Source organism: Leuciscus leuciscus, assembly GCF_965113295.1.
Source record: "Leuciscus leuciscus genome assembly, chromosome: 23".
Classification (NCBI taxonomy): domain Eukaryota; kingdom Metazoa; phylum Chordata; class Actinopteri; order Cypriniformes; family Leuciscidae; genus Leuciscus; species Leuciscus leuciscus.
In genome coordinates this window covers 12,402,353-12,429,044 of record NC_138747.1, presented here as the reverse complement: position 1 = coordinate 12,429,044, position 26,692 = coordinate 12,402,353, and the positions used below count along the sequence as shown (strand labels likewise).

At 36.8% G+C, this 26,692-nt stretch overlaps 1 protein-coding gene across 2 annotated transcripts in view; it reads left to right on the top strand.

The window, feature by feature from the left end:
* Positions 1–3,585: 3,585 nt before the first annotated feature.
* Positions 3,586–26,692, top strand: part of sulf2a (sulfatase 2a) — a 34,823-nt gene continuing 11,716 nt past the window's right edge. The window contains exons 1-3 of one of the 2 annotated variants that reach the window (XM_082155179.1): positions 3,586–4,122; positions 6,800–6,965; positions 26,145–26,384. In XM_082155179.1, the coding sequence (XP_082011305.1) occupies positions 26,204–26,384 (181 nt within the window). In that variant the 5' untranslated portion in view covers positions 3,586–4,122; positions 6,800–6,965; positions 26,145–26,203. Of the gene's footprint in view, positions 4,123–6,722; positions 6,966–26,144; positions 26,385–26,692 lie in introns of those variants that run through there. The other variant, XM_082155180.1, reaches the window with a different exon arrangement.

Sequence of the window (26,692 nt, the reverse complement as noted above, 5' to 3'; positions counted from 1 at the left end):
GTTCTGGGAAGTGCTAGCCTAAAACATAGGGAGGTAATTATGTTGTTGAATGAAGAGATAGATTAACAAATGTGTTAAATTGTTATTGAGGAGAGGAAATTCAGTGTGTTTAGTTTGTATCAATTTCTTGCATGTTGTTGGACAAAATACTTTCTGCTAGCATACAAATGTTTTCCTTTGAAAACCGGGCATATAACCTGCTGTTTTTATTGTTTTTTCCTGTGTTTCATGTCATTAAGTAGTTCTCATTGGTGTCTTTTCAGCCTTGCTCGTTGATGTCCCTTTATGAGAGAGTCACTTTATTTGACCTTTTGCCTCAACATTCAAAAGTCCAAGGAGTTTGGCTTGACTTTTGCGATTCGGTTTTATTTTCGCTCCTAACCTTCTCATTGAGTAAAAGCATGTCTCTTATAAAAAGCCCTGGTGCTTCACTCCACACTGCTTCGTCCTGCTTGCCATGCACGTTTGTTTGGAGAGCAACAACAACCGAAGGAAGGTCAACTTGTGGTGCAAACAACTCATTAATAATTTAAGGCAGCGAACATGACTGGTTGCTAATCTACATAGTTCCTAAAAAGTGCTGTGATTATTAATTCAGGGCTTTTGAAGGCACTGTGGGAGCGTAGCATTCTTGATTGTATACAAGAGCAGTGAACAAGCTTTGGCCAGGCACTCAAGATGTTTGGTGAAAGACTCCAAATCTTTCTCTGTTGCTGAAGATGTGGTGTGTCTGAAATAGAAATGGGGAATGCATGTTGAATTTTAAATTATAGGTGAATGCTTAGAGATTGATGTGTAGATGCTAATGCAACAATCCTAGTCCTGTCTATTCGACTGTGATAATCATTGCAAAGTAACAGGCAATCAAAGAGACTTTAAATTAGATGTTTTCTCACTTGAGGCCTTATGCTTTACCGCCAGATACACACTAACTAGCTCTTGTTATTTCCTGAACTGCATAGTATCACTGTTTTAAACTGAATTAAGCGGTTATGTATCAATTAAGAGAACTTTTCTTGCCCCTTTTCATTCTAGTTTTGAAAGGATATTATAATAGCTTTTTGTGTCTCTTTAATGACTGTCTTCTAATTTAATTACATATAGCCTAGTGTAGTTTAATTGACCAGAAATTCACTATTTTTGCTTTTCCCTTATACAGCCTTTGTAACTTTTCTTCTATAATAATAGTAAAACTAAAATGTGGGAAATATTTGCAGATAATTTGGTGTTTGTGTACAATTTGGAAAAAAATTAGTAACAAAGTCACAAAAATAATGTCATTACCATCATGCCAATAATTTCACAGAACAATTCAGTTTTCTGAAAAACTTGATATTTAGTTATCAACATATAACTAAATATATTTAGTTATGATATTTTAATTCAGAGACAACATGTTTTCTAAATTCAAGTTTCATTTTGTCGAAGTGAAGCCCTCCAAAGTGAAGCATCATCCATGTATAATTTTTGCCCAATAATAATCAGAAACATCAGGTGTCAACTAGCTTCTTTTTTTTTTTTTGACTGTTAACAATGAAACGTTGACATCTCTGAATTACAGATCATTTCTACAAATGTGAGGCTTGCAGGCAATTGCATGGAATAAATGGCAGTTCATAAATGTCATATTAACTATTTATGTGAATAATCAGAGTCTGTCGTGTGAACAGTGGCAAGCGGAATAAATAAATAAGACGGAATACATTAGACATGACAGCATGATGTACAATAGACATTATCACTGTTGGTGTTAATGACCCTCAGATGTTTGGTGGAATGCTGTGCGTTTAATGAGGTCTTGGTATGCAGTGCACCACTCTAGTCTTCTGTAACACAACTTTTGAAAGTGACTGCATTCACTTCTGTGTCATGAAGGCTTGCAGGAATTTTGCCTTTTAAATTAGGAGTAATAAAAAAAAAAAGAATATTCCAGGTTCAAAACAACTTAAAAATTTGTGACAGTGTTGATTAGAAGAAATAAATGTGGCTGCTTTTTTTTTAAAGCAAAGATCAAGGTTATAATGAGGCACTTATAATGGAAGTGAATTGGGACATTTTTTGGAGGCTTTAAAAGAAGAAATGTGATATTTTACAACAGCACATAAATTTTTTTCTGTTAAAACATTGTGTTATTTGAGCAATGAGAGCATTTTAGAGCATTTCAAATCGAACAACTATACACAGACAGTTTTTATTAAGATAAATTTTTTCTCTGCTAAAATCATGGTAACATGAATATTGTCTTGTTATACTATTGAGTATTTTAACGTTTATGCATCAGCCCCATTAATTTCCACTCTAACTACAATTCAGTTTTTTCTTTGTTTTAAAGGGGGGAAAAAGTTTGTCGATTATGTCTTGAACCCTGGATTATTCCTTTAAATTTAATTGGGTTAACCTTAAATCAGGATGAGTTTACTGCTGTTCCATAACATCAAGCCATAAGAGGAATGCACGAGTAGCAGTAAATCCGCATGCCACTCAAACGTCTATGTTGTCTCTCAATATTTAAGACACCACCATTCAAATCCATTGTAACGGGGAGCTCCTTTCCTAAGGTAGCCATGGTGATCACAAGGGCATCGAGCGATTGATAGAGATGCTCTTTGAGCCGTCAGGAATAAAAGAGGAGCAGTTTTGAAGAGGCAATGTGGGGTGATGGAGGAGGGATTCAGGCCTGAACAAAATAAAATGCCCATAGAGAATGGACTGCTTTCAGAGGTAGAGAGGGGTTGGTCTAATTTGCACAAAGTCTTCTCTTTCTTAAACCGGAGCTGACAGCAGACGTTTTTATCAGTGAGGAACAACTTGCATAGAGAAACGCATTCATTTCAGTGTGGAGTCCTTGCCAGGCACAATGGCCCAGCAGGATGGAACATAGTCGTCCTTTTTGGAAAATCAGAGTAAACATTATTCCGCCTTATTTATTTGCCCGAGCAAACAGCCGTGTCCACGGGAACTAAACGTGACTTTTAGATGTAGGCCAATTGTTCAAAATGCAGGTGGAACTGTTTTTATCCATGTTTTTTCGTATAAGTGTTGCATACATTGGCATACTTTGGTATACATTGTTGTTACCAGTAAACGTACTAGGCTTGAACACACTTACTTGTTTTTTATTACTATTTTTGAGTTCTAGGGCTGCTTTTCCTTTATCTGGTCCAACTTACAACTTACCATGTGTGCTTGAAATATTTTTGTAATTTTAGCCAAACTGATAGTGTACATTTTTGTGTGAAATCTGGTTATTGAGGACTTCTTTGGAAAAAAGTACAACAAAATGTGTCCTCGTGAGGAATGACATCAAACACTTGTTCACAATTTCAATCTCCATGCTGAGACGGGCCAAAATCTCACAGGATCTGAATCCAGACATCTCATTCCTCCTGGGAGAACATGCATTAATAAATCATGTCTTTCCATTTAGTGATGAGATGTGTGTGTGCGTGCACGTCATCTCTTTAGAGCAACATTGTTCCAGCTGCTCATGTCAGTGAGTCCATCAAATGTTTTCATGATCAAAAGTGACAATTAGTTACTGACTTGTTTAGCTATTACAGCTTGGACATTGCAATCAATCACATGCATTTGGACAGATTCAAATTGAAGTAAACCAATCGGAATCTTTTTTTTCTGATCAAAATAACTATTACAAAAAGATTGAAGAGCAGTTAGCTGTATCATTGATGCTTGATCAAAATGGAGGCCTAGCAAACACTCCTTATTTATTATGAATCAAATGTCGTTTAGTCATTTTGATGTAAATTTTCCCACAAAATTGAGAGAAAACTTTAGTTTGACTGTGATAGTTTCATTTTCATTAGAGATGCTGCCTGCAGCTCCTGAGATATACAGTGTGGAAGGGGGCGGATGAGTGATTAGATGTCCTCTTCCTCTGATCGTTTGTGCCTCTGTGCAAATAAATAACCTGCGAACGCAAATAAACAGAGGCATCCATCATGTGAGCGTTCCAAAGACAGTGACTGATTTCTTTGCGAGGCTCCTGAGGGAGCAGGATACGTGACACTGGCACTTTCATTGTGAGAAATGACAGCTGCCAGTGAACCAATATGCACATGGGTGACATTATCACTGAGATGTAAGAGACGCTGCACTGCATGGGTGAGCAGTCAAGTTTGTGGTTTCTACTGGTGTTTTGTTTATCATTTGATGCAACGTGACTCTATTTTGATGAACAGCATGATTAGGTGTTTCTTTTTCAAAACGTGTTTGGGAATTGACATGGGCTTAAAATTGAGATTGTAGCAAACAGACTAGATGTTTTCTTTCTTTGTGCTAAAGACACAATGTTAGGCGGTTGGCAGGGCATTGCTAGTTGCTAAGGTGTTCTGAGTGTTCTTTATTCTGTTATGTATTTGGAAAAGTGTTCTGGGTGGCTGCTTGGGGGTTCTGTAGCTTGGGGGTTCGGGTCCCGAATAAGTTGGAAAACTCAAAAAAAAATTGGTAATCATCTACATTAAACATTTAGTACTACATTGTACTCAAACATTTGAATTGCTCTTAACTTTAAGTTAAGCTAATTCTTACATTTAACAAAATTATCACAGTCTCAAATCTCTAAATATTTTTAGCAGTGGGAAAAAAAACTTGGTTAGCTAATTTAGTAAGTGCTAACTTGCTAATTGGTAACACAATGCAGCAATAGCATAGCAATTGTTGAATGAGTATGGCAATATAAAACGTTTAATTGTATATCGGTTCTCAAACCAAGCTCATGCTCCACTCGTCACCATGATGGTAACCCCCCCAAAAACCCATATAACAGAAACTCTTCTAAATTAGCATAGCAAAGCATTAAACACTAAATTTCCCACTTAATATTAATATTGCACCAAAAAATATTATATAACACTTAATTTGAGCATTTACTCTCCCTTTCGAGCGTCATGGCAAAGCATGGTATAGAAATCCCAGCCCAGTTTCAATTCAATTTAAGTTTGTCTAAATTAAAAGAAACAAGTTCGTAAAACTCAAAACAATGAAACAATTCAGATGAATTAAAATGTGTCAGTTTTGTGAACTCAAGAGAAAGAAATTTATAAATACTCATAAAAAGTTAATTTGATTTAACTCATTTGTTTAATTTAAGTTTACCCTACTCAAATAAACTAATTATTTTGATCATTAGTGTTTCCAGTGCAACAGTCGGGTTCCGGAAGTAAAAATCCCATTCATTTTCTCCAATTTAGGGGAATTGATTGTTAATGATAACTTGTAAATAGTTTTTTTTGAAGTTGTTAGTTGGTGGTATATGCTTTTGTCTCAGCTATCAGCCCACATTATTTTTACTTCTTTTTTTAAGTAATCATGTTTAACAGCAGAGTTCCAGGTCAAACACTCCATCCATGATTAAAAAAAAAAAAAAAAATCCACCAATTAGAGACAAGGAAATCATGCCAAAAGAGCTCAGTTGTGCCCAGTTGCTATTTGTCAGTTGTATAATTAATTATAATGTCATTCACAATGCTGATTGTATTCTTTCTCATTAATGCCATAGTCTTGTCTGATTTTCAAATATTTTCTTGCTTCAAATGAAAGTTTATAATGTTGAGAAATCACCTCATAGCTGTTTGGTTTTGTTCATGGCTAATAACTCTTAAATGACTTTTAAAAAATCCCTATGGGAGAAACTAATGGGAAAAATACCACCGGAACCAATGCCACAGAAAAAGTGGGCGGGCACTTTTGCACTCTTGCTAAGCGGTTTCTTACGGTTCCAAATCAAAAAAGCCCAATCCATGTCTCACAAATGACAGTTCCAAAATATGACCCCTTCATTGCCTTTTTGGGGATTTTCTAAAAGTTGTTTAATCATCCAACAAGATTAGAAAAGTAACATTACATATCTTCTCAATATGCTATACACAGTTTGAAGTACTGTTTAAGATACTGAATGTTATAAAGGTAACAAAAGGTTAGCAATATCCAGTTCATTTAATTCATACTTTATTATTGAAGCCACATCTCTGTGAGAAATACTTTCTATAAGTGTCTTTTTTCACTTCAGTTGTAGCAGTCTGTTCTATTCTAGTTTACTTGACTACTGCAAATGCTGACTCCTTATTTTGAAAAAAATTACTTTGGAAAAAATTGAAATACATTAATATTTAAATAATTTTATTATTAATTTAATTATCCTCCCAAATTCATCTGTATGCATCTGATTGCGTCCCATACTTTTTTTTGGGGGGGTGTTTCTAGAAGCACTTAACTTTGCAGTTTGTCCGTGCCCCTGTTAACAACCCTCTGCTCTCCAGTGCTTCTGATAGTTGCCAGCCTAATAAATACTCTCTCTGTAGTCTGTACCCAGCGATCCATTCCCCTGCCCTCCTGCTCCAAGATTGATCCCTTATCCCCACCCCTTCTTTTCTCTCCCCGCTGCCAGACCCGCAGCTTTAGAACCCATGTGAATAGGTGAAGCTCTGAGGCTCCAACAGATGGCCAGAGCTGCCCTGATTCAGTCACACTGCTGCCGGATGAATACCGGCTCAGAGAGCCCAGAAAAAGTGGAAAAACAGAGTTTGAGGCGGGCAAAAGAGAGATAGAGAGAGTGATAGAGTTTCCTCCATGTGTGTGGGAGAATAAGGGGAAACAGGGACGTGTTAATATGCATGAGGGAAAGAGTAACTGTGTGAGAGAGGGAAAGAGAGACAATAAGAGAGGGGAGTGCACGATATTGAATTGTAGATTAAGGGACTTCTTTCCCTCCCGCCCTCTTTTATTTATCTGCTATGGAACCACGCCTCCTTTCTTTCACCTCTCTGTGTGTCTATATCAGGGGACCGGCTATGAGAGAGCCCACTTGTACAGCTGGCAGAGGGGGAGTCGAGTCAGAGGTGGTCTGGCGAGGACCGAACAGGTGACGGATCATTATATCCCTGAGTTTAACATCTCCTGTTGTTTCGCTGTTCCTCAGGAGGGATTCAGAGGTGGGCATCAGTGAGGTAAGTGCCTTTGTCCCCAATTACTGCTTGGTATCATCACCTCTTGTCAGATTTGATGCCAGTAATGGATGCACAGGTATATTTCTCTATTGTGAAAAGCGAATTATAATTTGATACTCTTTCCAGATTGTTATATACACAATTCTGCATTGCATGAATCTCAATTTGATGTATATCTGAAATTACTTCAACTGATATTTTATATATATATATATATATATATATATATATATATATATATATATTTTTTTTTTTATATATATAAATCGATGTCTTATAAAGACCAAATCATTGCCATTGAGAGGTTCAGAAAGTTGTGATTTCTTCCCATTTATTAAACCTTTTTTAGGTTTGTTTCTTCTAGTCTTCTCAGACTCTTCATGGTGGCGTCGCCATAGTTCTTGGTTTTTCGCATCTGAAATATTTGTCCCTCATACTCGCAGTGTGACTGAAATGGTTCTTACAACGTCTTTGTTTGTGTGTGATTTTGGCCCTTTTAAGGACTTTAACAAGAGTCTGTCGTCACCTCTGTAAATTGCTACATGACTCACGCTGCATTTTTGATGATGAAGAGCTGCTCTCTGGGTCAAGTAGGTCTATGGAAGCAAGTGATGTTTGGAGTGCTGGGGATTCGGTGGGTAAAAATATGCATCAGTGAGCTTGCGCTTGTGTTTGCTGTGTGAGGCTATGAGGTAATGACAAAGGTGATGGGGGCTGAGAGATCTGTGCCTTAGTCATTCATTATTTACTGTGCACTGTCTCCACTTAGCCCCAAAACAACTGGCCTCCTTTTCCTCTTCTGTCATCTGAACCAGAGCTTTAGACCAGGTCCTATGACGTTTAGTGCATCAGACCTGTACAAATGAGTTCACATGGTCAATTTCACAAATTTGCTTCTTTGATTAGTGACCTAGAAATATTGCAGAATCTGAAATATTTCTTGTTCATAGCGTTTGTATCCATTTTGAATGTAAGATTTGGTGGTCTCAGGCTTTTTGGACCCCCCAGTGTATACACACACAGAGGCTTCCAATGCAGTGCGCTTTCTTTTTTCAAAGATTTCTTAAAGTAGTTCAGCAGTAACTTTAGAGCTGAGTGAAACTGCTCATTTGGGACTTCTGTCTGACAGCACAAAAAAAAAAAAAAAAAAAGAAGGAATTTGATCTCAATTTTCTAATTCCTGAGTGGGAGCTATTTAGGGTTCGTTTGCATATGTACGTCCAGGCCTCAATAGGGTTCTCTTATCCTGTGATGATTTTATCTAATTTACAAGCTGGAAACCTATTTTTGGATTCCTTTGTCTACTGTAATTGACATATTGTTGGTTTTAGGGAGAAAGTCCATAACGGATTTATGTTTTAGAGTAGCTTCGCTAATTTTATGCAGAGTTCAACCCAGTGTTGGGATGTACATTTCAAATATAAATCTAACAATGAGGCTCCAACCCCTGACCGAACCTTAAATCTAACCGTGATTGTAAAATCACTCAGATAAATTTTTCTTGATTGCTGAAAAACCATAACCCCCCCCCCCCCCCCCTTATCTTTTCATATTAACAAAGAAAACTGACACTGAGCAGTTAGAAATCGTGGACTCTTCTCAAGTTTAAATCACTGAATTTCTTGGAAGTTGAGTTTGATTAGCACTTTTTAATCACTATAGTAAGTTAATTGGCTTTTTATTTAAACTGCAAACTGAACTGTGTCGGATGTTGTGGTCAGATAAGCTTAAGAGATGTGCAAGATTTAAATGAAGCTGTGAACAAGGTTGTGCATTTATTATTAATCTATTTGCTTTTTATCCCAAAAATCTGGCAAAATTAGATGGGATGTGCATCTCATCCGAGTGATTTTTATCAAGGAGTCTGGACAAGAGACAAATCCGAACCAGCCCAGAGAGCGCGTCTATGTGAGACACGAGATCTCATTTTCATGAGCTGCTGAGAGCAAAACAAGGCCTGGTATGAATCTAAAGTATAATTTGAGCCCGGTACCCACCGTCTTAAATGTTAATGCTGACTGGAAGTCTTTGATGAGTGATTTGGAGTACAGCACCTCTGGCGGTGCCCTCTGAGGCTGAGAGTGATGTGAATGCATTATTACAGAGCTGTGCCAAGATACGGCAGGTGTCCAGCGGAGATCTGTAATTACATCCTGCCAAGAACATGGAGAGCATCAATCTTAGATCAGAATCAGAATTTGTAATCAAAAGGCTTTTTTTCTTTTTCTTTTATTCAAGATCAAATGCATTTTTCCCCTCACTAATCAAATAAATGGTGAATGTTTACACTGGGAATATGGCATTGCTGTTGGAATTCCCTGCTCAAAGTTTTGGGGTCCTCATGTCTCATTACCCATCCCTCAGGCACCTCCCACTGTAAACTTCTCTTCCATCAGCCATGAACATTCAATACTAGAATCCATCTCTCGTATCATATAACATTAACATCTGTCACAACAACAGTAATTGGACCACTGATGCTCCGATGAGATGAGTATATTGGATAGGCCTTTAGAGTTTTGGTTTCAGTTTTTCCCTGTACATTTAAAGAGGGAGTTCACCCAAAAATTTAAGTTAGGTCATCATTTACTCACTCTCATGTCGCTCCAAACCTATATGACTTTCTATATTCTGCGGAACGCAAAAGAGGTTGTAAAGAATGTAAATAACTGTTTTTGTCCATACATTGTTGGGATTTTCACTGGATAGACAAAAAACACAGAGACATTTTTTATTTATTTAAAATTAACTATCCTTTTAAGGCATTTGGCAGATGTTATTATCCAGAAATTCTCTGAAAAGTCAGTTGTCATCACAAATAAGACCATTTTGATCAACAAATGGCAAGAAAGCACACCTAGGCTAATAAAGATTTATGTCCTAGTGTCAATTTTAGCAGGAATAGGGAAGGAGTGAAGGGAACATAATAGCGGTGTGATGTGGAAGTGCTTGGGTTTAATAGGGGGGCTGCATCATTCGGGATGAGCTGCAGAGGTTTGATTTCACACCCTGGGAGACTATTGTAACAGTCATTGGGACTAATGGTGAACTGCTCACTAAAGTAATTTACAGTGACTTAAAAGTTATCTGAAGCACTTCTGGCCAAACAGAGAATCTATATATGAGAATATAGAGAGTCTGCTAAGTGATTTGATCAATATTCATTGAGCTTTGAAAAACATTGTTCATATACTTTACATGTATAGATGTGTCTTTTTGCTCATTTTGAAAATGGAATTTCTTTGCCTTATTCTTGCCCTCGGGGTTCTCCCAACTGAGTTATGGGTTCTTGCTCAGACTTCAGCTCACATCTACCCATTACTCTTTCTGACTTTCTCTCGCTCACCGTATCTATCTCTTGCTCCCTCAGGAGCTCAGCCAGCTTTGTGGCTGCTTATTAACTTTTACGGAATTATAGATTTCCGAAATTGGATTTCCCCAACTCACTAAAGAAAGCAGATTAGCTGGCTACTCTCACATGCACCAGACTTTTTGTGGCCTGAAACTTAACTTGAATGTTTGAGTATGGACAGTATGGACAGTTAGTTTGGATGGCAGGTTTATCTGTATTCCAGTAGGTTTTTTTTCTTCTCTAGTAGAATCAAATTACACTTTAGCATTTGGTATTGTTGTAGTTGGCTTAATTCATTAAATTGTAATTTTAGATGAACACTATGGGCCCTATCATACACCCGGCGCAATGCGTTTTTTGCTAGTTTCAGCCCGACACAGTTATCATTCTCACGTCCTGCGCCACGTTTAAATAGCAAATGCATTTTGCATAAATCTATATACCAGCCTTTATTGTTGAATTATTATATTATTTCTGTTCTGTAAGTTACATATAACAATGTTATATATAATGTAGATTGCAAATTCTAATTAATTTGTATAAAATCCTGGCAAAATAACTGTACCAAAAAAAAAAAACTATAAAAAAAAAATCAGTGGGCTAACTCAATAACTCACTAACTCTAGGGAGCTCTTTTTTTGGCACATGTCGAGATATTAATTGGGTGAATGAGAGGCTTCTGGAATCGATTGAGAGAGATCTGGACCAGACAGAATCAAACACACGTGGCCTGAGGGCTAGTCTGCACCAGAACTGAAAGCACTGATAAAGCTCCCATTATAGACTACATATTTCTCATAAATTATGGTGATGTGCACATTTCTGACATTTATACATTAAACTTGTTTTGGTCCTTTTCCCCAGATTTGATAAATGATACTGATATTTGTATTTCACTGCTATAAATATATAAGTATTATTTTATATTAATATTTATATAATTTAAATATAAAAATAAATATATTTGTCTTATTATACATTTTTTATTAAATAATTAGAGTTCTTTTATTTATTATTTCTATTCGGCTGTTACGTTGGAGAGCTGAATTTATCATGATATCATCATAGCAGATGTGTGCACGACAGTGTGAAGGTGGAGTGATGTCATCTGTTAAAGCTGAATCATGATAAATGGCATATGTGAAAAGAGAGAAATTCCTTTCTGAGGGAAGCGTTTACTTGAAATGAGCCATATTGGATGATTGATTAAAAAAAGACCCACATACATGTCAGGTGTTATCTAAGTAATAGTCTGTCCCAGACACAGATGTTAAAACAATCAAGTTTATCAGAGTTCAATCATTGGGCCAGTGCTTCGCGAACGTAAATTTGATACAAGGCCAAAGTATAGAGAATGGGTTCAAGTCCGAGTAATTAAGTGATTTGGTTCACAACAATAAATGTGGTATTGTTTTTAGTTAATCTAACCAGTGTTGAGGAAAGATACTTTTAAAAGTAATGCGTAACAATATTGCATTACTTCCTAAAAGTAACTCATTGTGTTATGTAGTTACTTTTTATGGAAAGTAATGGGTTACGTTACTTTTGGGTTACATGTTTTCACCTGGACTGGGGTTGCTTGTTTTTTTTTGTTTTTGTTTTTTGTGATCAACTTTTTATTGTTTTTAGATATAACAAAATAACACACATTCAAACAAACAGACAGGCAAAATGGGGAGCAACAGACATATTATCAATAATTTAGCAATCTGAAAAAAAATAAAAAATAAAAGGGTTGATATGTCCTTTATATAATCCAATATGTTGGAAGAAAAACATTTCCATGCATCAATGGTACTAGGTTTAGCTTTGTGAATTCGTGCTGTTGTACATTCACAAGTCACTATTCTGAGGAGGCTATGAATCCAATATGTTTTTGCATACATGTGCGGAGTTAACCAGTTCTGTATTATTGTTTTCTTTGCAGCTGTAAAACCAGCAAACATCATTCTCTTGTGTAATGAACTTATACAGGAGTCAGGATCATCATTGAGCAGACATAAACCTGGATTAGACATGTAATCAATTTGAAGTAACGAGGACAAAACAAAATTTACATGAGTCCATAGGTTGACAACAATTGGACACTCCCAAAACATGTGAAGAAAAGTACCTGATGATACAATGTTACAGATATGGCAGTTATTGGTCGATTGAAGTTTAATTTTAAACCTCTTGTAAAGAGTTATGTATGCTCTATGGATGACTTTGAAATGGATAAGATGATGAGCCAAGTTTTTAGAAGTTAAAATTAGTTGCTTGTTTGTTTTTTAATAACAAAAAGTGAAATAAATATTAGTCTCAGATGAAGAAAATAAAAATTCACGCCTGTATTAGATTAATTACCTTTCAGCTATGCTTAAATGTGATGTTTATCTGAAGTCATTTTTGGTTATTACTAGTATGGTTAAATTGGATCATCGAAGGTCAGTAAAGACATTGCTTAATAAAGTGAAATTGAATACATAGAGTATATTTGTGTTATTTAACATATTTGATTATTGCAGGTTTGCGTAACATTCTGAGTTTGTGTTTCACTGTTTTTATTCATTTTGAGGAACACTGAATCTGTTTTTGTGCAAGTGAGATGAGTAAATGCATGCTCACATTTAGTCTAGATCTATAATAACCATCATGTTTACACATCATACACAACTTCCTACACCTTTACTCCCGATTTGTGGGTACTTAAGAGCTGTCAGTCAATAAATGGCAAAACAAAGTAACTTATTTGAAAAAAGTACTTATATTTGAAAAAGCAACTTTGTTGTAAATTGAAAAGTAATGCTCTACATTACTAGTTACTTGAAAAAAGTAATCTGATTACATAACTCGCATTAATTGTAATGCGTAACCCTCAACACTTAATCTACTCTGAAATGTGGCAGAAAACATTCTATATAGTTCAGCAAGCAGTCTCCTATGTGTTTGTGTGAGAAAGTGCATTCTATTTAGAACTTCATCCTCCCTTATGCATTTCTCCTTAGTGTTACATTCATTATAATTGGTTGTGGGTGGCAGCGTGGTTAAGCCTGATTTGGGACTGAATTGTTGCCTAGTTTCAGCACAGCCCCAGAACAGAAATAGAACAGGGCCTATTAGTTTTTATCTTGCCATGTATCCTGCAGTGAGTCGAACAAACAGCCCATTACACAGTTAGCTGTGCACTGAGTAATGATGCACAGCCTTCATAAGAACCCATGTTCAGGAGCATCTCTGCCCATCATACTATTTTGAGTCCTCATTTATATTAAATGGCTGCCAGAGTCACTAATAGCCACCTAGGCAGTGGGAGACAGGGAAGATCAGTATCAGGATGCTATGATCTCATGTCTTCATGAGTGTGTGAAGTAATGCAGTTTTCATGAGCTTTCATGAGAGACCCGCCCTCTGGACATAATCAAGACCAAACCAAGGACTAATGCGTTTTCAGTTCTGTACATAATTACATCAGCATATGTGGTGTTGAGGTGGAGCATTGACAGATCACACCCTAGAGACTTACCGCATGTTAATGAATTGTAAGAATCGAAAGGAGCTGTCCATCAGCGGGTTTGAATTTGAGGCTTGGATTACTGTTTGTGTACTAAAATGGTTTTTGCTTGGTGATGTTACAGGATACCGATATATTCAGCTATTCTGTTTGAGGCATGATCATATACTTCAAAAGAAAGTCTGTACTTCACCTCTCGTCCCCTTTCAGGCTCTTTTTTGAATTTGCCTTCAGCATAGCAAGATAAAACAGCCACTGCAACCTGGAAGAAAGGGAAAGAACTCTTCAAAGACATAGTGTATGTGTTGATATATATTTTTTTGATTTAAAAAAAAAAAAATCCTTCTTCCAACAAGCCCTTGAAGTTTTTCATTCTTGCACATTATTGCATAAAATCCTTTGGTCTTTCTCTCCCCATAAAACCTTGCTGTTTACATAATGGGCGTAAGCACTGGCTGACTTAGTTTTAAAGGAGGTTTCTTGTGGCTCATGGGAGTATATTTAGTTTTAGTAGAGTCAAATGGAGTCAAACATTTTTTAAATCTAGTAAAATAGAAAATAATGTATAATACTGTATGATATATGCTGTAAAAAGTTTTGTTGTTGTTGTTGTTGTTGTAAATAAAACAAGATTGTTGAAGTAAGTAAAATACTATTTCAGTCTTTCTACTTCAGAATTTCATGTTTAATCCAACTATTTGTGAAATTTACTAGCAATTTCTGAGTGAAAATTGTTTCTAATTTCAGTGTACAAACTAAATAATATGCATACACAAAAATATACATAGAACACTAAAACAAAAGCACACACATCACCAGCAAATTGCTCAAAGTTGGTGCTATACCGAAAAATAACACTAAAGCAAAAAAAAAAAAAAAAGATGTAGATGTAGTGTGCTTGAAACGTTACCTTTAGAGCCGTGGTGTGCAGACTTTATCTCTTTTTTCCCCCCGTTAAATGTAAAATATACATACATTTTTTTTGTCTAATTAATTAGTGTATAATGTGTGTGTATCATTTTTGTGGAAACCATGTTTTTCAGGTCTTTGATGAATAGGAAGTTCAAAAGAGCAGCATTTATTTGAAATGGAAATCTTTTGTAACCTTGTAAATATCTTTACTGTCAGTTTTGATCAATTTAATACATCATTGCTGAATAAAAGTAATATATATATTATATATATATATATATATATATTTTTTTTTAATGTACAAAACTTTTGAATGGTAGTGTATATATTAAAAACATCATTTTCAAAAACATCATCAAGAACATATTCTTACATCAGGGATATCGCCCTGCAATCTAATTAGGAGTCAGATATTAAAATGGTGAGCTGTGTGCTGGGATAATTGATTCTTTCCACTCGGTGCACATGAAAAAAGCAGACAGCAGGAGATACCCTGCTTTGTCAACATTGGGCGATGTGCCCGCTTTTTAAAAAAGGCGCCCAATGAAGCAACATAGATCGTGCCAACAGACATCCCACACACAAAGGTAAGCCACATGCGCCCCAGTGTGTATGGGGAAGACTGAATTACCTCCTGTTTGTGTGAGTGGGTTAGCCTGGCAGGTCAGTGGGAAATCATACACTCTTTGTCTCAGTACTTTTTGGCTATCATCAGAGGAACCGTCTAACTGTCTCTCTCTCTGTTGGCAAAAACGCTCGAAACCTGATAATTACCCTCTTCCTTTGAGAGTTATCAAAATGGACAACTCTCCCGCTGCTTTGCTAATTACTTTAATAGGTTAAGATAGAGATTAGCGACAGACTAGAAGCTTATTGGGTATGTAATGTTGATAGTAAGTGAATAATTCCTCTTACCCTTTTCTGTGGTTTTAAAAATTAGTTTTGTTTATTTTATTTTCAATCTCTATTTTAAGCCTCAAATCTGCTGTACTTTATATGCAATCATCCATGTCGGGCACAGGACCGGCAGATCATATCAGCTTGTGAGCGTTCAGGGTCATTAACTGAATGGCCCGCTCTATAAGTCCTGTATTGCTGTTCACTCACCCTAATGTCGAAGCCATGTCTGTGAAGTCATTCACTATTGCAATTTATGGCCTGTTTTATAGAGGTTGGGTCAAACTCGGTCTCACATCAAGTACTTTAGCTTTTTATGTAGCCCTTTCCTCCCTCAAGCAGATTCTCACCGAACCTCTCAATTATTGGCAGTAACCACCTGCACTGTTCTATTTGTGAATGTAATGACCATTGTTATCGGCAGGGAAGTAAATGGAGGGAAAAAGCAGTGGAAATTGAGGGAATGGTAATAGTCTTTTTTATGGATTACAGATTACGATCATCAAAGGGGCAGTTTAGAGGGTCCAGTCTCGCCACAGGGTAAAAGATGCAGACATGGGGCCCCAATGAAAGCGTCATTAACGAAATGGGTTTTAGTTCAATGACTCCACATTAATGGCCAGTTACCAAATGGGGGGAAAAAGTGGCTATTGTAACCGGATACCATGTAATGATTAAGTACTGTATTCGCTTAATGTATATACTGTACAGTATGTGGGAACTGTGTAATACTACCTTGGGAAATCATATATTTTCCAACCTGGTTCCATTTTCATTCATTTGGCAGATGTTTTTATCTAAAGCCGCTTACATTCGGAAAATGTATACCTTGAATGCATTTCATTGAGATTTTCTGAAAAATCAAACCCATGTTCTTAGTGCCATGATCTTTTGATCTACTCTTTGTGCAACATAGATGCTATTTTTTCTATGTTTTGTCCTGCATGTCATTGATTCTTCTGAACTGGCATTTGAGGCGAAATTAGGCAAAATATTTAAGAAACCAATACATAAGCAGGCGGGGAATTTATAGAATTTTATGATTGACAGGAGGGTAAATTCTGAGTGAATCTATGTGTGTGCCAGTCATGGGTTGTTCGTGATATGATTAAAGACATTCATGCACAATTAAAACACAAAGAGATGGAAATGAGAATTAATGATTTTCACCAGATGTTTTATTAATTTGGCACTTGTATGTGACAGTGGGGGTATTTATTTCCATTGAATGTGTCTGTTTATGGTTATGCGAGTGTGAGAAACTCCCTTCGATATGGATTACACATTACAGCCAAATTCTGAAAGACAGGAACAAATGATAGTGATAAGAACTGTCCAGGAAAACATCCTTAGTACTTTGTCAATCTGAAGCTACATTGGCATATTAAATAAACTATATTTCCAATGTACTGAAGAAGAAAAAAAAGAAAGAAACCGGGAGAGTTATGGCTGTGAGAGATGTTGGGTATGGGCATCATGCCAATGGTTAGACATTAGATATGTCTTGGTTGTGGCCAAAATAGAGCATCCAAATTTTTGAAACATTTAGACGTATTGCAATTTTAAGTTGTAATTTTTTTTAAAGAAGCTGTTTAGTTTACAGTTTAGCACAGCGCGGATGAATCCAATGTTTTGAGGAGAATGTGTGGCTGTCAGTCACCGCGCCGGTGTGGATACTGTCATTCGGAATCACAGATTCTACTTAAGTAACATCCACTTTTGTTCTGACCAACTTAGGGGAAAAAGCATTGCAGTAAATCGCGCTGATTAAATCTAACTATCGCTTATCATATCACGTAAAACCGTGCAAATTATACTTTATTCTATAATTGTTAATTTTAACAACATAAGCATTGCGTGACAACATGTAAGGCCCTTCCGAAATTGTCCTTGTTTTTGCATGGGCCCGGTTGCAGTCTCTTTTTTTCTGTAACCACTCCGAAGCCGGAACGAAGTCTTTTGCGTTTTACAACGGGTGAATCTCCAGTTGTCACTGGTGATTGTCGTTTGAACCTTTCTGGACCCGCCATCAAATTGATAAGTTTACTTATATAAAGTGCGGTGAGAAAAAGCTATAAATCTCCACCTCCAACATCCTCACACGCAATATAGCCTACTAGCCGAGAGTGAGACACCTTCTTTATGTGTACAGATGTGACGTAATGACGCAAAGACATGCTCGAATTTCCCACCGAAATCCACCAGTACCACTGGAATTAAAAACATTATTAACGAGCTAAGGCAAGCAGCTAGTTTTGAACACTGGCTGGTTATGTACTTGCTCAGATTTATTTTGAATAATTTTTAACCCAAAAAAGTTATGGAATGCAGCTTAAAGACTGTTAGATTGAAATTTAAGTTGGATGTAAGATGGGATGTTCTTTTACTTAGGAAAAATAGCTTATTAATTCCCTACAGTATAACATTTCAAGGTCCATATTTCATAACTTTTTCATGTTTCATTAACTTTTTCTTTCGCTTAAAATATCCATAGACAATCGGAACAGTTTACATCTGATTAGCGGAGATATCTTGTGAAGACTCGGGTCAGTGTGCTGGGCATTGGACCTTATCTAATTCCTCTTTTCAAGTTCCCATCCATCCCTGCACTTCTTAAAGCCCTTGTGTGTCTTTGGCAATGAGGCCTGTAACATGTATAGATTTTGGAGGGGCTACCACTAAGCCTTCTAATCTAACCACAAAGAGAAGGAAGGGAGAAGGAGAAGAGGATTAGGATGAGGAAAGTCAGAAAAAGAAAATACCAACAAGCCGCACATCCCCAGGGACCATCTCCAGCGAAGATTAGAAAATCTTCACAGTGGCCACACTGACAGTGGGAAGGGAAGCCCATGTGAATAACTGCTAATGTTCATGTGCTGGAATCCACAGGGGTCAGGGGCGTTAGATGTGATAATTACACTTTCTGCTGTGAGCTGTAAGTGCTTCTTTGTGGATGGAATACTGAAGATGGTTTCAGTGAACGGAGGGAGCTGCGTTTTAAAAGCTGCAATTTGGGGTTATTTTGGTTTTGAAAATGTAGCTAGTTTTTATTTTTATTTCACTGTGTATTTATAATTCCAATTCCATTTTAGTTTTAGTTCATTTTAATTGTTTCACTTTTCTTTGGAAAAGTACTAGTTTGTATTTTATTTCATTTTTATAAAATATTTTCCAGAGCTAACGGAGGCCAGTTAGTAAGAGCTGTGCGAGTAAAAGCTCACTCCCCTGGTCTCAAGAGGTGCATTAGCGACTGACGCTAGATGCTGTGGTCTTTAGCGTACTTGTTGCGCTACTTGTTATGCCTCCCATGCTGGAAACGCTGGTTTGAAACCCATCCGGAGCGGTGCAAGTAGAACCAGAGGGGTTACATTGGTGCCGTGACCCGGATGGGAGTGAGCTTAAGAAGGGTGAGTGTAACGGTGGTCAGCTATAAACCGCGAAGCAAGTAGAACCGGAGTTTTGTCATTTGAAGCCATTTTCATTAGGGATTTATTACATTGACTTTGGTGAAGTGATGCATGTTATTTCTGTCTGAGGCACAATGCACACTGCATTTGCTGTGTGAACAAAAAGATGAATGTATTTCTATTTTTCCACCACTGAGCCAGCTTACTGAAATGAGAAACCAATACTGTCTGTAATCATCATTAAGTCAGGGCCATTACCCTTACCCTCTCCCTCAAGTCATTTAGAGGAGACAAGAAAAATTGGAAGTAATTAAAATAAAATGAATGACATATACTGGCATCCTGTAGCATGGCAGAAAGCAGATTGTAAGGAAAGCTGAAACCTGATACTAAGTATTCAATACAAACAAACAAATCTTTCACTACAGACTCAAAGTAGATGTCACATGCATTAAAGCATATAAATTAATTTAATGTATTTGTATATGCTATTCTGAGTTTTGATTTGGATACAATGTATTTCTTTTAATGTGATGAACATCTTGATGTGCAGTATGGTCCTGCTCTCAGTTTCTCTACCTTTAAAAATCTAAGGCACAATTTCTCCTTCTGCATCCGAATATGTAAATGAAGAAACCAGTAGTCACTCTCCCCTCTCATTTTATTTCTATCTTTCTCACTCCATCTACTTCTTTTGTCAGAATCGGATGAGTGGAGCCAGTGCTCTAGGAAAGACTAATCTTAAAGGATTTTCCTGGCAGATAGCAGTGGAAAAACCATTTTTTGAGGTTGAAAAATGTACCAGAAACTATTTTCTCCTCCAGTTGCTTGTTAAGACCCTGATATCTGGGGTCCACATGAAACCCTTAGGCACAATCACAGCACTGCTGATAGTGTGCGAGGGCCAAAGATTTTGGGGTCTACTACTAAGATTAGCATTACTTTAATCCAGTTTTGTCAGTACATATTATATTATCTACATAATGATTTGAGTAAAAAGTTGTATTGAAAAATGTCCATTAATTCAAATTTTTTTTAAGGGGTGTTTGTCCCCTGTTTGCTTTAAAGGCAGAAGCACTCAAGCTCCATGAGCTCCAAAGTGTCTTTGTTTTAACATTCCCTATTTTCCCTTAAATTCGATTTTGAGTCCAAAATTTCCATCTTCGTTCTGAGACTTTTGGACCCCACTGTATGTGGCCCCTCTGTCCTTCTGTCACAGGACATACGGAGGGCGATAAAGTGGCCTTAGACTCCAGGGTGACTCCTACAAATATCCCCTATTGGCCACAGGGATCAGGACCACCACGCTTGCCTAGTGCATGCCATATGGCTGCTGACGGATACGGAGGACGGGAACTGGATTCCTCTGCTCCTGATGGCAGGAGTACATATAATTTGTTAATCAGTCACCGGTTAGATGCTGCAATTAGTAGGGGCAACAACAATTAGCAGTACGGTTCCTGTCTAGTTGATTGATATTTAGCCTCACATTACACTAGTGCACATATTTAGTTCAAAACTCATTTTAGTCAGATTCAGCTATAAAAAAAAATAATCTTTGATGCATTTGATATTTAGCTTCTTTTTCCCTCCTTTTGTTCTTGTTTGAAAATTGTCAGTGTCATTTGTGTTCAGAGGAAGCATCTAAACATGGCTTTTCATCTGTCCATTATCAGCCACTGCGATAACAAGCAGACGATTATGATGATTAACGCTTATTCTGACCTTTCTTTGTTCTTGTTTGAAGCTGAAACAGAAGAGGCTCATCATTAACTCACTCAGATACCAGCTTAAAGATGCTCAGCTAGCTGCAGGAAGCTGGATTAAAGTGATACACTCTTAAAACTCAATTTTATATGCTTATACATAACTTCTATTAAATTAGTATTCTGATCTCAATATACAGCACAAACAAAAGCATTTGTAGCATAATGTTGATTACCACAAAAAGTCATTTCAACTCGTCTTGTGTCCCTTGTTTTCTTTTTCTTTCTTAAAAAAGAAGCAGCAGAAATAAACATTATAGGTGAAGTGAATTGGGACAATTTTTGGAGCTCAAGCTTATAATTTTTCTAAAGCATTGATTATTATTTGAGCTGTAAAAAGAAGTCATAGAGATTTTGTTTTCGAATTGAAAGGTTAATGGCGTTGTAATGTCATAGCATCGAAGTTGTGAAATTGAATATAGCCTTACACAGAACAGGTTGGTAGACAATTTTTTATGCTAAAATCATGTTAACTTGCATATTGTTCATGTCTTGTGGCTATACTCTTATAACAGCGAGAATTTTTAATATTTATGGATTGTCCAATTCACTTCTGTTATCACATTTTTTTTGTGTGTAAAGTTGATTATTAATTATGATTATTAATTATGCCACAAATGCTGTTTGAGCTTAATATTCCATTAAGCGAGTTCTTCATTTACTGGAGAAAATAGGTAGACTACTTGAGCTGTCCTCTGTGACATGTAAAGCAATGCTTTATATGGGTGTAACCAATATATTGTCACAATATATCGCAATACAAAAATGCAACAGTATGTATCATGGATAGTGACAATCTGCATTGTGTATAGTTCACCCGAAGTAAAAAATGACTTTCCAAAAATTTACAAAATGTAAATTTGTAAAAAAAGAAAGAAAAATTTTAAGTTTACAGAGTTTTAGTGTCTGTACTACATTATATATAATGTTGAATATATTGTATAATAATGCAATGGGGGAATATGTGTGTGCCCTGATAATGCCAAATGTCTTATGTTACAAGAAAAAAGTGGCCTACATTATTTGAAATATATCTAGTCAGTGACAGAGTGCAAGCATTTTCATCTAAAATAATTATGTATTTTCAGCTTCAGAATCATGAATATTTTTATTCTGGTGTCACCATTGTCCTGTGCATTGGGTTACCAACACCAAGTCAAAGCCTATTCCCCTATGAAATACCAAATTTAGCATTTTAATCAACAGTAAAAAAATTTTTTTAACTTTTACCATATGTCTTGGAGTATCGCAATAATATCGTATTGTGAGTTCAGAATGAAGATATGTATCGAATCGTGATATGAGGGTATTGTTACTATGTTTCTCATTTGCTCTCTGCTGCTTGTCATCATAGCCTTGTGATGTAAATCTGAGGGTTAGGTCAGTAATGTTTACGGGACTTGAGGTGTTGACTCTGACCAGTCTAATTCGTTAAAGCTTGATTTAGAAGCCCTCTGTGTTCACACAGTGCTGACATGCAGCTTTTCGGCTGTTTATCATACTGCTGATCAAGGCAGAAAACACAATTTGCTCTTGATAATTGTGTGTTCAATATTTGTTCAAGGAAAATGCCGCCCCTGCAACTGCTCACGGCATCATTTAAATGCGCAAATCAATTGTTGTAGGTGCCATGGCGTATATGTTCCACTCCAAACAAGTAGGGTATGATGGATACTGATGTTGACCAAATCTGACGCAAGTCCTTTTGGCCACAGTTTGCCACAAAAGGGCCTGATGTACAGTATTCAACTGGAGAATCCACATATCCCCCCCACCTCACTTTAAACTGGCTGGCAGATAAAGGTCTTCCCCATGAAAGAGGCTTGTCAGACCATTTGCATCTGAATACCAACTGCTGTTGGCAAATTCAAGGAGACTTTGGAAAGTTTGCATACTGAATCAGAGGGTGGACGCACATTCCCCAAGCCATGCCAGCATAGTTATGAGGGCAGGAAGTAGAGTGATGGCGGTACTTGAGAGGCCCAGGGCACGAAAGTTGGGTCAAGTGCACTCTATTTCACCTGTGTCAAATGGCTCTTACTTTATGTTGTTCTGTCATGTACAAGACCCTCCATAAAAAGCATTATTACTGTCGTTCAGTAGCATTCAGAAAGAGCTAATTTTCTTTGGTCCGATTTTGTGTGACTTTTTGTCATTGACACCATCCTGTTTGTAAAATTAGCTTTTACACAAAGTCATATATCAGGCAAAAGTAAAGAAAAATTATCTTGAAAATGTTCTACAGACAATTGAAAAGAATTATTTTGCAATTCAAGCAAACAAAAAGACACAATTAAATATAACACTGCAAAAAAGTGTTTTTTCTTACCAACAATATATCTTGATTTCTATACCATTCGATACTATTTATACATTTTGTACTTGTTTTATGTAAGTTTTACTTGTTGTAAACATAAACCTTGCACTCTTTTGCTACATTTATGCTTAAAAAAAGAAACATTTGCCAACGGGTTAAGAAAAATGAAATTATATTATCTGAAAATAAGTTTTAATTATATATTTACATCTTGTTGAATATATTTGTATATATATCTTGTTGAATTTATATATATATACAGACATACATACATAGTTTTACGTATTATTTTTTTAAACTGCAACTTTGTTTTCAATCGTAGAACATTTTTAAGAAAATATTTTTGCTTTTGAATTTTTTTTTAAAATGAACTTTTTACAACTAGCTCCAAACATTTGAATGAGATTTGATATGTTTAAAATTGTTTTACTGAGAAGTTTATTATATCCCTAGGTTTGTCATACCATATCATGTCAACCCAATTTATAACGCGAGCTGGGCAAAACGCTGACAGCAGCAATAACAGGAGCTCAGCGCTAAAGGACATGCTGGCAAGCAGAATGGTAGATCAGATACAGAGCATCTGATACTGGCAATTATTGGCAATGGCAATACTGAGAATTATTCTCACTGGTGTGGCGGTAATGAAGAACCTTTAAAATCAAACAACGTCACCATGCAACTGTTAAAAAATGTTGCAATCAATATGTCGCAATTAACTTACTTTTAATGACAAAACATCTCCTGTTTGTCCTGCTAGAGCTATTTAAGATTGAACTCTTTTCTCAAGCTGTTGTTTTTATCAATTGCCAGCAATGAGTCCTGGAGAGGGACAAGGAGGAGAGGAGGGGCCCGGGGTAAACAGAGCAGCCAAGAGAATTTAAAACAGGAGACCCCCAAGGTCAGACCTCATCCATTCCCCTGAGAGAGAACAATGACGGAGGAGAGAACAGGAATTAACATGGACTGAATGCAGCTGTGTGAGTGTTTGTGAGGGTATGAGAGGAGATGTTGGGAGAAACGGAAAGAGAGAGAGGGAGAGTGACGAGAAGAGCATAGATGAAGGAGAGAAAGCTGTCATATACACTATAAGATTAAAAATATACCCTTTAGATGAGAAGGTCCAGGGATGAGCAGTGGGAGACCCTCAAGGCATCTCTTGCAGAAAGTTTTGGCTGATAGTTTGGAGGGTGAACTTTGTGTGATCACCTTTGCCCTGAAGACCACAGGGTGCCTGGATCTACAGCACGTTTGGCCTTGACCGCTCTGAGGTAAGATGGGATGAATATTTCTGCTGTTGTAACCTGTGTGATTTGAATTAAAAGAAAATAAGCTGTAATTTAGATGGCATGGAGTTTAATGAAAGGGATACTTCCATGTGGATTTATGTTTCAAGGGACGACGCTGAGGGAGATGGGTTTCCTGTGGTCTCCAAAGCAAACAGTAATTCCTGTCTTAGCTCATGCTTCTTTCTGAATGTAACCCATCACAGTGGGTGGTGTGTTGGGTTAATGCTGTGTTAAGAAGCTACAAAATCCTTCCATTGTATTTGACTATCAGTTATTAGAGATATTTTGTTTGACCTCCTCCGAGGACAAAGAACAACTGCTGTGGGTTTTATCCAAAAATTCTGGTGTGTTAGAGGTGAAGTGTTTTGCGCTTGTTCTGATTTGGCAATTTACATCTTGTATGAGTAGTACTGATTTAACAGAGGAAAATGTTTCTCTTCTGCATCTGTGAATCAAAAACGCTGGTTATAGGTTGTGAATATGGTAGCAAATTCAGTTGATATTCAATAAATCAGTGTTTCTCCATTGGTCTGTTATGATGGGGACATGGACATTAGGGGAAAACAAAGCAAATTGTACGTGAAAAAATGTACATATAATTGTACATAAGGATAGAAAAGTAAATAGATTTATTAACTTTCAAAATGCAAGAAAAATTGAAGGCCACGGTAGGACTATGGTAGAACTGCATGATAATAGTTAAAAAGATAATCGCAATTATTACATTGATGATTAATGATAATACAAAAGTGATTTGAGAACAATATTTTAGGACACTTTAAAAGATTTACTGCACTTTCATGTATTTAGCCAAGTGTTTATTCGAATGTTAAACTGGTAAATAACATTTCTGCAGCTGTTTAGTATTTATGCAATTTTTTATTAATTTCCAGAATTGTCATTGCAAATTCATTGTAGATTATATTAATGAATTGCATGTCTTTTTGTCTTTTGTTGACTTTTACGATAATGATTTGCATATTCCTCATGACAGTCCCTAAAACATTTTCTACTGCATAAAAAATTGCCCCAACCCTGGCTGTGAGGTCAATCTAAACATGCATTTCCATAACCAATTTGTATCACATACCTTCCCTATTCCAATTCATTAACACCCTATTGTCTTCTCTAATAATGACCCTTTCCTCTTCTAACCTTTGGCCCGTATCATTCACCCTCTCTCTGACTCCTTTTGGCCTGTAGCCCGCTGTCATTATCATCCACACCAGCTGCCATGTGTTCAACTGATCCGATCGTTACACTTGGGGAATGAGTTGGTCTCTATGCATCATTAATGATTAATTAATGCCAAGCATCATAAATAAGATCATTTATATGGACGAGCTCCTCAGTTACTCTGCCCATGGTGACCAAAAGCCCAAAGGAGTAGAAGAGGAGGGTCATTTGAGGAGTGTGTATGTGTGTGCGCGCCACTGTCAGTGAGCACCACTGTCAATGAATGCCAGTTCAAGTTAATGTTATATATAAAAAATAAAAAAAATTATTCTGATAAATCTTCTAACTGTGTGTGTGTTAATGCACAACAAACACTTAATTACTTTATAAAACACAAATACTTTAAATGCAAAAAATCTTCCTTCCTTCCTTCTGAATAGACCATTTATTGTGAAACCAGAAAAGTTATGTTTTTATAATATTAACTGGACCTGAAAAATATAGGAAATATAGGAAATGTTTGATAATGGGCCCTGTATAAATTACAGTTACTCTTGTTTTGCTCTCCAGGTTGAGAAGAAACAGTGATCTTACTAACTAGTGTGGGAGCTGGAAGACGGGTTAAAGTCATGGCAGTTGGGTGGAGACCGGCCACCCTTCTCCTTGTCTTCATCCTGACGTTCCTCTGCCCCTCGGATGGAACCATGTACCTCTCTGGCCAGAAGCTGAGGTCTCGTCTTCAGAGGGATCGACGAAACGTTCGTCCAAACATCATTCTCATTCTTACTGATGACCAAGACATTGAACTCGGTGTGTTGCCTATTTGCATTTCTCTCTGTATGTGGGTGCATATTATGTTTGTGAATTTGCTCGCAGTGTGACATCAAGTATGAGTTTATCAGAGTATGATTCACATTTATGAGTCATTATCATATAATTTACTTAAATTCTCTGGAGAAGGGCATCTTGCACATTCATTCCAGTAGCATCGGCCAACTGCTGAGGTCAATTGTGCCAAACATGCTGTTTTTCTACTCGATTTTTGGCACTTTAATCACTGAAGTGGCAACATAATGGCCTCACTGCTGGTCTTTGTTCAGGCTTTTCACTCGAACCCT